Raw genomic sequence first — 10717 nt, 5'->3', positions numbered from 1 at the left:
TTATCAGGGGTGACCACCAGGATCTGGGGGAACGTTTGTTCACCAGAGTGCCCCAAGGGGTGAGGAGGTCGAATGGTCATAAACTACTATAAGACCGTTTCAGGCTGGACATAAGGAAGAATTTCTTTACTGTCCAAGCCCCCAAGGTCTGGAACAGCCTGCCATCGGAGGTGGTTCAAGCACCTACATTGAACACCTTCAAGAGTAAATTGGATGCTTATCTTGCTGGGATCCTATGACTCCAGCTGACTTCCTGCCCTTTGAGGGATGGGGCTGGACTCGATGATCTTCCAAGGTCCCTTCCAGGCCTAATGTCTATGAAATCTATGAACCCTCTGATTTTTAAGGTGGTGGGGATCCACAGAACCTGGAAACCAAGGCTATAGAGAAGCTATACAAGCAAGCTGGTGGGAGCCAGGCAGGTCTCCATCAGAACCCAGCTCTTTTTAATAGCCATTGAAATCAGACTGTGTCCATTTTAATTGGCAAATTCCATTATTATGGTAGAATTTATTTTGATCATGTCTGTTAATCATGCCTTTTAGTCTTCATATTTTCTGCTGCAGTGTAGAGCTCTTGTAGATCTAATTCATTGAACCATGTGAAAGACTGTACATTATTGCAGTCAGCGAACATAACTGAAAGCCAAATGCTCTCTATATCTTAGTTTTACAATTCTTCTAGTTCACTCTATGCACTGTAGTTGGATTGTGTGGTTTAGCATTGGATTGAGATAGTAATCTTGGGACAAATGCTGCATCTTGCTTTGTCTTTATATTCTGTTAAGCAGTTTGATGATGTTGTGTTATTAAAGTTAGGAATCATTTCTACTCTGCCTCTGACCATGCTAAGGGAGAATGGCTTACTAGCTGTAGGTGTGTGGCAACCCATTAAAAAAAATGAAGGTGGCCACAGTTGTTGCTCTCTCAGTGGTGCTTTCAGTCTTATTGCAATTTCTGTATTTATTACTGTGCTGCTATAACAGTAGCTACATCTCATGTATTTTTCAGCCGTTAGTGTGTACAGAACAGGAACAAGTGGGTGGGTCCCGCTTATTGGCAGTGCTCAAAAGCATAGTTGGAAGAAATGCACACATGTGCCCACAGGGACTTTTCCTCACTTACTGGCACTTCCCCATGAAGGGGGGAATTCATATTTGACACAAGCCTTTGTGTGTTAACCAGTTTTGTGTAGTAAAATGACGTCTTACCTGCAACACCAAGGAATTTGAGCTGTAAGACTCTCTGAAGAAGGAAAGGCTTGAACTGTTAGTAGTGTAAGATATTTTTGTTCAAGACTCAGAAAACAGAGAACAGGAGGTTGGATTTGTCCCTCTTGTCATTATAAAGTTACTATTTATGCATTGCAGCGGCATTACAGTACACTGACTTTATTTAATTCTTTTCTCTCAACCCTTATTGTACAGGATGACACTTTGTTATGTGAGTGACCATTGGGCCCAATACATCAGCTGCAATAAGCAATATGGATCAATAATGCATCCATACACAGTGGAGAAGCTGCAACTGGAATTTGATGAGCTGTTTCTTAGGGCTGTTCTACATGTACTGAAGGCAAAAAGGTAGGAACTCCAAAGTGTAGCATGTTGAGAATTGTCACTTAAACTCCTTCAGAAAAGGGGTTGGAGGTCGGTGGGGAGGGGAAAGAGGTATGAAGTTGTGATGGGAGGTGAGGCCTAATAAACTGTTTGGATCCTCCAGACTGGAGAATCCCAGTGGACGCCTTTGATCTGCAGTTGTGATTGACTATATTGATAGTGTTTACTATTTTTCTGTTAATGGAGACAGAATGGCAGCACCTTCTCTCCCAATTGAGGTGTTGGCACCTAAGCTAGAGGAAATGATCTGGGCCTATAACGTCTTTTCAGGCATTGGGGTTTTATCACTATGCAAGTTATTTCAACCTGACTTCAAATCCATCAGGTTGGGAGTCTGGCTGTTCATGTCTGAGATGCCTTATGGAACATTATCAAGCAATATGCTTTGGAAGCTGTTCTTCATCATGCATTGCGCAAAAAGTGAGCACCTAGAACAGCTCTGTGCCACTGCGCAGCTTGCTGACTGCAAAGAGAAACTCAAAGGTATGAATTGTGAAACCCTGGGAGTACACTTGGTTCTATTCTGCATCCTTTCTTAATTGTATCCCACCTTCCAGTGTCTATGTGCATGTCTTCCAAAGAGCAAGGGAGAGAGTCTCTGTGTATGTCCATGTGAATGCTGCATGTTAAACTATATGAAAGAAAGTGGCTATGCTCTCTCTTCGTGCAGTTTGCTTGACAACGGTTATCATAATGTCTCATTCAAACCAGACGGATGTATAATGCTGCCGCTGAGTGTGGCATGCTGAAGTAGGAGAATGCTAATAATGTGATCATTTAAAAAACAAAAGAAAACAGGTTCAGTATTGTGCAAGCCTGTGAAGAATAGTGAACTAAAAAGTGGGATTCATGTTTCTAGCCCCCAGGGCTGTGGGTGAGTTTATGGTAGGATGGAGATTTGCCATCCTCCCATCTCCTCTCTGGCAAAATGTTCTTATGATTAAATTGTTCACTGATGCCAATTAATCTTATTTATCTAATTTGATTGCTTGCCTTTACATCCTTGGAGCCAAACACAGGACTCTTCTCTTCATCTGGGCTTACTTAGAGCAGTATCATTATTCTACTTGTTCATTTAGAAATCATATGAAAATAATTGTTCTCTGCCTCCTCATTTATGGCAGAGGGAGAAAACGTGGTCATAAGTATTAGAATGTGCAAGGAAACTTCATGAGAGGTAGGTTGAGTGCACAGCTTCTCAACCAAAGTCTTCATTTTAATAGTGATTGCCATCTTGCATCCAAACTGTCCCTCTAATTCAGCTGTCTGTTTGCAACGTTAGCCAACACTGGCTGCTTTGGAGGAAGGTGTTAGAGCAGTAGGCAGATACAAAATAATATGTCCTCCCCCTGATCTTAGTCCTAAAGAATGCCATTGTGAATCCCTCCCAGAATTTCTGTGAACAGTACCTATTCTTATTTTGCCTGTTCTTATTATCTGCATAAATGTCCAGTCTTTTTTTTTTTAACTCGCTTAGTTCTTGGCCTCAGTATTTTTTTCATTAACATTTTAGTGCCTCATTCTGGCTGTTATAGATGCTGTCCTTCCAGTCTGATTCCACCATTCACTTTTTCTTTTTTCCCTGCTTTTCTTGCCATTTCTTTGAGTCTCCTTGACATTTGTTCTGCCTAGATCTTCGTGGGAGCACTAATAGTGTTTTATCAACAGAGGAGTTGATTTATGGGAGGAATGAAAGAAGCCAGCATTCTTGCCTGAAGCCTTTCAGTTTGCAAGGTGCTTCAGCATCTGTCAGAAAGAGAAACTAATGAAAAAGGGGCTGTTATCCTTTTGCATCAAGGTGTTTGCTCTCAGGGCTAGTTGCAGAGGTAGAATGAGTAGATTCCTAAAATCTGTGTCAGCTTTCCTTTCCAGTTTGCACTGCATGGAAGTAGTAGCATCTTGGCTGCTGGCAAATTTTTTGCCATCTGAGGGGCAGGTATGGAAGTAATAGTGTGGACTCTAAGATCACAGCCACTGCTTGACAAGCTTCCGTCTCTGCATGTGGGACGATGGGGGTGAGGGGGAGTGGCAGCCAGTCCCAGAGCGTCGGGGGAAGTGCTGGATTTTTGATAATCCCGGATTTTTGGTATCCAGATTTACGAGTTTATACTTTAGTAAAAAAGAGAATGCCAGTGCTTGTAGAAATTGCCATAAAGACTGGGCTCAAGATCAACAAAAACAATGAAAAGGCCAAGTCAAGAGAATGGTGTTCTCTTCAGTTTTGTGCAAGGCTTAATCATTTTTGTTATGTTGAGTCTGGATGGATGAAACGGAGCCTCCCTGCTTGGTAACATGATCTTTGGACACAACTTGGTCTTGGGACTAGATTTGCTCCAAGTTTGCAGTCAGTGTAGAATGACGGTAAGGGTGGCCAAAATTTGGAATGGGCTTCCAAGGGAGGTGGTGCTCTCCCTTACCTTGGGGGTCTTTAAGAGGAGGCTGGATAGGCATCTGGCTGGTGTCATCTGACCCCAGCACTCTTTCCTGCCTAGGCAGGGGATCGGAGTGCAGAGGCAGAAAAGGATCTTGGAGTCATCGTTGATGCCAAAACATGGGCCAGCAGTGTGGGGACACAGTCAGGAAGGCCAACTGTACCTTGTCATGCATCGACAGATGCATCTTGAGCAGGTCCAAGGAGGTGATCCTCCCCTTCTATGTGACACTGGTCAGGCTGCAGCTGGAGTACTGTGTCCAGTTCTGGGTGCCGTGCTTCAGGAGGGATGTGGACAACATGGAGAGGGTCCAGAGGAGGGCCACCCGCATGATCAGGGGTCAGAAGGGCAGGCCCTACAAGGAGAAGCTATGAGACCTGAACCCGTTCAGCCTCCACAAGAGAAGGCTGAGGGGGGATCTAGTGGCCTGTTACAAACTAGTCAGGGGGGACCAGCAGGCATTGGTGGAGTCCCTGTTCCCCCAAGCACTACCAGGGGTGACCAGGAATAATGGTCACAAGCTGGCAGAGGGTAGATTCAGGCTAGACATCAGGAGGCGCTACTTCACGGTCAGGGCGGCTAGGATCTGGAACCAACTTCCAAGAGAAGTGGTGCTGGCTCCTACCCTGGGGGTCTTTAAGAGGAGGCTGGATGAACACCTTGCTGGGGTCGTTTGACCCCAGTACTCTTTCCTGCCATAGCAGGGGGTCGGACTTGATGATTTGCTCAGGTCCCTTCCGACCCTACCAACTATGAAACTATAAGAACTTCTTTACTGTCCGAGACCCCGAGGTTTGGAATAGACTGCCACCAGAGGTGGTTCAGGCACCCACTTTGAATGCCTTCAAGAGACATGTGGATGTTTGTTTTGCTGGGATCCTGTGATCCCTGCTGACTTCCTGCCCCTGGGGCAGGGTGCTGGACTCGATGATCCTCCGAGGTCCCTTCCAGCCCGAATGTCTATGAATCTGTTGAGGTCCCTCCTGACCCTAGCATCTATGAATCTATGACGTCTCTAGCCAAATTTCTGGTTAAGATCACAGTACATGGAATTAGCAGAACTTGCTCAAAACCTGGCTGCTTTGTTTGGCCATCTTCAGCTTTTCTCTTCCTTGGACCAATAGATAAGCATTTAAGACTGAAAGAAGATATTTTTTCCCCTGCATATTGATTGGAGTCAACCCATGGAACTTGCTGCCACAATATTGAGGCCAAGAGCATGATAAGATCTTTAAAAATAAATGTATTATCAATATTCAGAATGTAAATGTATGGACAAATCTGCAGGTTAAATGTAAAGGCAAATCTAGGAAGGATCTGAAGCCTTATGCTGCAGAGTATTTAGCAGCCACTATTTGCTGGAGTTAGGAACAACCCTTTGTTGTGGGCAGGTCATTCCACTCTCCAAAATAGTTGGTACTGTCCATTTTTGGGGAGAGGACCATCTGTTCCATGATTACACTTCCTGTGTTGCTATACTGCTTTGCTTAGTATTGGACTGTGTAGGGAAAATAAAAATAGAAGAACAGCTGGGAAGGAACTCGGGAGGCTAATCTAGCCCACCCGCTTGCTCAAGTAAGCCTTGTCAAACTGTTGCAGTCAAATGGTTGTCTAACCTGTGTTTTAAAATTTCCACAGATGGTAATCTGTTCCAGTGCTTAACTACTCTCGCAGTTGGAAAGTTCTTTCAATTAGGCAACCTAAAACATATTGTTAATTGAAGTGATTAAATATTCTATTTATATTGAACTGTGTTCCCTCCATGTGATCTGTAGATCCAGAACATCTTGAGAGTTTTCAGAAGTCTCTTATATCAGTAAACTGCTCAGAAGATATTTATCTGTTCACTACATTTGCTCAGATGGCACAAACAAAACGGGCTGATCTGGATGAGGACTTTGTCAGAGTCATTGTTCTGGAGATATATGAGGTGAGCAGTGTTAGGGGTTGGTTCCACAAGGTATTGAGTAGATTCCCATTGTTAATTCCAATGGAAAGTTTAGGGACAATGTTGCCTCATCGGGTGGTTTATGATTTTATACTACATACTTTCAGTAAGCTGTTTTCATTATCTGGCTTACTTGTTGAATGCTCTAGGACTGAATTAAAACATCTTGGATGTTTTGCTGCAAATGAACAGTACAGCTCTAGGCCAAGTTGGAATGAATTAAGTCAGAATGTGGGAAAGCAGTTCTTCCCTTTTCTCAGTCCTTAACCCGCCAGCCCTTCCTTGTAATTGGCTTGTAGTGCATCAGAACAGAGCAAGCATGGCACTCCAGCACTGTTGGCACTGGATTTATGACCCAGATGCCTTGTTCTGGGCGGACCCAAACCCTCAGACCGACCACGTCCTCTTCATTCAGTAATAGGCAAATATTATTGATGCACAGTGATAGCAGATAGGAATAATGCAAATAATTCTATATCTACCAGTCCTAGAGCTGTCACCAGAGTCAAGGTACACAAGCTTCACCCAGAGGTTTTCTTTCCAATGTCAGATGTCAGCACCCTGGAGGTCAGAGGCCAAGGCCTACCTCCCCCAGTAGGGTGGGTGAGAAGGGCTGGTGGTATGCCCTTTGTCCATGAGGCCCTCAGGTTCCCCTCTCAGGGAGCCTTCGTTGCTCTGAAATCCCTCCTTTTGTATTCTTCTCCCCTTCTGAGGACTCTTCATTTCTGGCCATCGCTTATTGGTTGTTCTGTGGTCGTCATACGGTCCACATTTTGTTCTGTCAGAGTATTCCTGTTTCACAAACCCATCACATGCACAGATCCTAATTTGGGCTTTACTGGTGTCATCCTAATTTGGTCTGTTCCCCAAAACTGGAAATCTCAAGGGCCCTGCAGTTGGGCACTGACCGGGTACCACTTTATTTCATGTTACAGAACAGTGTGGAACACGTCTTTGATTTCCCAGTGTCAGTATCTGCTCTCTTCTCATCTGTAGCAGACACAGAGGGCCTTGAGGAAACTTTGTCACAGACAGGCTTTTTAGAAATCAGTTAACCCTTGCTGTTGCCCTGGACCATATTTTAACGCATATCAACTTTACGTATAAGCCAGTTTCCAAAAGCAAACCTCTAAATACTGTTTTCTAGCCGTCGCTCTCCAGAGGTTTTTTTTTTTTCTATGCATGTCCACTCCCTTTTAGTTGTCTGAGCTTTGGGAGGTTCCATGTGGCTTTGGCACAGCGGTCCGTCATCTTTTCACAGTGTGACAGAATAATCAGTTAACTCTCTCAGGGTTTGCAGTTTATGGACATGAGTATCTGGAATCAGCAGAAAAAAAAAAGTGTTCCTTTTTGTATTCTCCAGCAGACCTTTTACTGCAATGCCAGTGAAGGTTAATCTCAGTGAGTGTTTTCCATGTTCTCACTTCCTCAGGTATCTTATGTCAGCCTTTATACAAGAGAAGCATTTTCAAAAGTTGGCCGCGAACTCTTGGGAGCAATTGCAGGTGTCCATACTCAGATTATTTCTGTACTTTTGGATCGAGTGAGAGAGACCATTGAGAAAGTTGGGATGGTAAGAGCTGATCTTTCATTTAAAGCAGCCAGTTCTTAGACCTTAAATTAAATTGAATGCTGTGTTCTTGTTTTCTGTTGGTGTATATGTATCAGAATTTGGTTTGGAGGGCTTTACAAAGTGGTGGAAGTAGATAACAACAGTGCTGTGACTGCTAGCAAGTGTGCTTAGTGAATATACTGGGGGGAATGAGGGATGTTGGGATTGGTGTTGGGAAACGGTCTGTCCTTTTTAGCCTTATTTTTACTGTTGTGTCTTGCATAACGCTGAGAGCTTTCTCATCAATAAATGGAAGTCTCTGTAACATTTGAGTCAAAGTATACGTGCATTTGTTTTTCTCCCAAAGGTTTCCTTATACTTGTTTAAAGAGCTGCCATTGTATTTGTGGAAGCCTTCTTCATCCGAAGTAGCACTGATTCGTGACTGGCTATTAAATTATAACCTGACTGCTGTGGAGAATAAACTAGCCTGTATTATCCTGGAAGGGCTGAACTGGGGATTTGGTGAGCATGTATGTATTAAAAACGAAAGGCCTGTCATGCAGTCAAACCAGAGAAAAAGTGATGCTCAGTACTTCAATTTATCCTGAATTTCAGAAAGAGTGGACTGTAGTTGCACAAGATGTCTGATTCCTTGGCATTGTCTTGTGTTGGTCTGTATGCATTTAAGGGCATGAGACTACAGGCTTCCCATCATCATTTGATCATCCAGTCTGAGGGAAGACCTTTCTTCCCCCATGTACTGCCACAGTTGAGATGAGCTCAAGTGCTGAGTAGGGAGCTCACTCCTAAACAGGAGGAGGCAGGGTACAGGGCATTTGCCACAGGGTTGGGTATTTGGCTGGCCAAATCAAGTTCAGTCAGTTGACTGGTCAAGTATCAGTCACATTTTTTTTAATTGCCAATAGGTCAGAGTAATACACAGAAACACCCCCCACTAGTTTTCTATTAAGAAATGTGTCAAAAAATTGTATTTCTGTCAAAACCACAAAAAATGTAGGGTTTTTTTCTGTAAAATTTCTAAGATTTTTGACTAGTTAAAAATGTGCTGTTAATTAACTGGTCAACTGACAGTATTTAACTAGTCAATTGTCTTGTCTTGCCAGTCCTAGTTTTCCAACAACTCACTAGAGGTTACGATGGATTTGCCTCCATCATTGGCAGTTTATGAATTGAGATTAGACACTTTTCAGAAAAGGGATGCTTTAGTCCAAACAAAGATTTATTCTGGGCAGTCTTATAGCCTGTGTTTATTAGATGGGGAGTCACAGTGGTGATCACAGTGGTTCCTTTTGGCCAGTCAGCTATGACAACTTCTGTCCTGGGTTTGCCTGCACCCACATGTTTAGGTGCACAGTGCATAGCTTACTTTTCTAGGGGGAAGATGGAGAAGCTGGTGAATTCTAGGTGGAGAGCCTGGAAATGGAGCCGATCTAAGGGAGGCCTTTGTTATATTATGATGTGGTTGGAGTCCTTTACTTGTTCTGGGGAAACTAGAAACTAGTCATTGGAATTGTGGTTTGATCTATTTTACAAACATTTAATTTTGAAACAGTTGTACTCATTGAGGATTAGAGCTGGCAAATTAAGAAGTGAATTAATATCTCATGATGACTATAGGGAGATCACTGACCCAGGATAGGGTTCCCAGCCCCAGAGCCCTGTCCCTTGAGCATTGTCCTTCAGTGAGTGGCCAAAAGCTTCTCCTGCTGACCAGGCCTTTGGCTTATCTAAATTCAATTTTTTTTTCATTATTTTTTTTTCTATACAGATTTGATGTTTATTTCTATTATGCAGCATCACTGGTTATTTGGTTACAATGCAAATAGAATTAGGGTGCAAATTCAAAAGCCTTTTTTTATTTAAAAAAATTAATCAAACTTTACCTCAACAGGATACTCTTCATTTGGATTCTGCTGTCCATGCTGAAGTTGCATTAATGGTCCTGGAAGCATATCAGAAGTACCTCCCTCAGAAGCCATATGGTGGATTGCTTTCTGAAAGCATAAAACAGGTACTTCTCTTTTCTGATTGCAGTGACTGTTTTTTCTGTTCCTGCTGAGAGTGCTAGATGAACCTTCAAGAGTCCCATCCTGAAAATCTTTCATTAAACAACCTCCATGCTGTAATTATGGCTATGTTGTGAAACATAAAGGATATTTAATACACTAATACAACAACGAGAGAAGGTTGTTTATGTTAAAATGTCAAACAATAATTAGGAATGGCAGAATCAAGATTTTCCACGCAACCTTAATCTGGTTCCTTTGTACATAATATATTATGATTCAGTCTAATTAATTTTTCCAAAGGCCTGTGGATTAGTGGATGCACAGAATTGGATAGCAAACAACCAGCCAGTGACTATTTAATATTTTGGTGTCCTCTCACTGTTCAGTCTGAGGCTCAAGTTCTTCTTCACTGCCCAGTATTCATGTCATTCTGAAGATAGAATGATTTTCCCTATGGACTTTTCCATGGTTCTCATCATTACTGTGTCTGAGCTCTTCACACATATTTATTAAACTGATTAATCAACTTTGTGAGCTGGGAAGACGCTATCTCCTATCTGAGGCACAGAGAGGTTTCAGGTCAGAGAGAGATCCCTATCTTAGCACTGTCTAGTGATTTGAGTTCAGATTGTAGCTCCCATTGACTTTAGTTATGGCTGGGAGCACGCAGCACAGATGCAAATCACGCTGGACTCCAATCACGTAGGAACACTTTTTTAAACGGCAGAGATAGAATCCAGGTATTGTGGGCAGTGGGGTTGGAAGAAGAGGAAGACATTCAACCCACCTTACCCATGGGGCCTCTTTTCTGCAGCCTGATGGCTTGTTTTCTTTATATACTTTCTAATATCTGTACCAAATGGGGCAGAGATCCCACAAACACTTGTTTTAGCTACATTCCTGATTCTTCTCCAGAGTAGGTCCATTTTTTTTCAGGAACAAAATTTGTGAAAGGAATTGAATGTTTGGGATGAAATTTTCATAGTTGGTTAGGTCGGAAGGGACCTGAGCAGATCATCACGTCCAACCCCCTGCCATGGGCAGGAAAGAATGCTGGGGTCAAACAACCCCAGCTAGGTGATTATCTAGCTATTTGCGTGCACACAAAGCCTGTGGCAGTCACCTGCCATAATAA

The 10717-nt window shown here is 43.0% G+C and overlaps 1 protein-coding gene across 4 annotated transcripts in view; it reads left to right on the top strand.

The window, feature by feature from the left end:
• Nucleotides 1-10717, top strand: part of EPG5 (ectopic P-granules autophagy protein 5 homolog) — a 99697-nt gene that overhangs the window by 24899 nt on the left and 64081 nt on the right. For 2 of the 4 annotated variants that reach the window (XM_019518108.1, XM_019518110.1), the window contains 6 exons: nt 1427-1582; nt 1944-2101; nt 5826-5980; nt 7431-7571; nt 7918-8082; nt 9465-9584. In XM_019518108.1, the coding sequence (XP_019373653.1) occupies nt 1427-1582; nt 1944-2101; nt 5826-5980; nt 7431-7571; nt 7918-8082; nt 9465-9584 (895 nt within the window). Of the gene's footprint in view, nt 1-1426; nt 1583-1943; nt 2102-5825; nt 5981-7430; nt 7572-7917; nt 8083-9461; nt 9585-10717 lie in introns of all 4 variants that reach the window. The other 2 variants (XM_019518106.1, XM_019518109.1) reach the window with 1 other exon arrangement.

Source organism: Gavialis gangeticus, unplaced genomic scaffold (assembly GCF_001723915.1).
Source record: "Gavialis gangeticus isolate Ggan-Ray unplaced genomic scaffold, GavGan_comp1, whole genome shotgun sequence".
NCBI lineage: Eukaryota > Metazoa > Chordata > Crocodylia > Gavialidae > Gavialis > Gavialis gangeticus.
The sequence above is the reverse complement of the archived record's forward strand: the minus strand, read 5'-3'. Positions and strand labels throughout refer to the sequence as shown.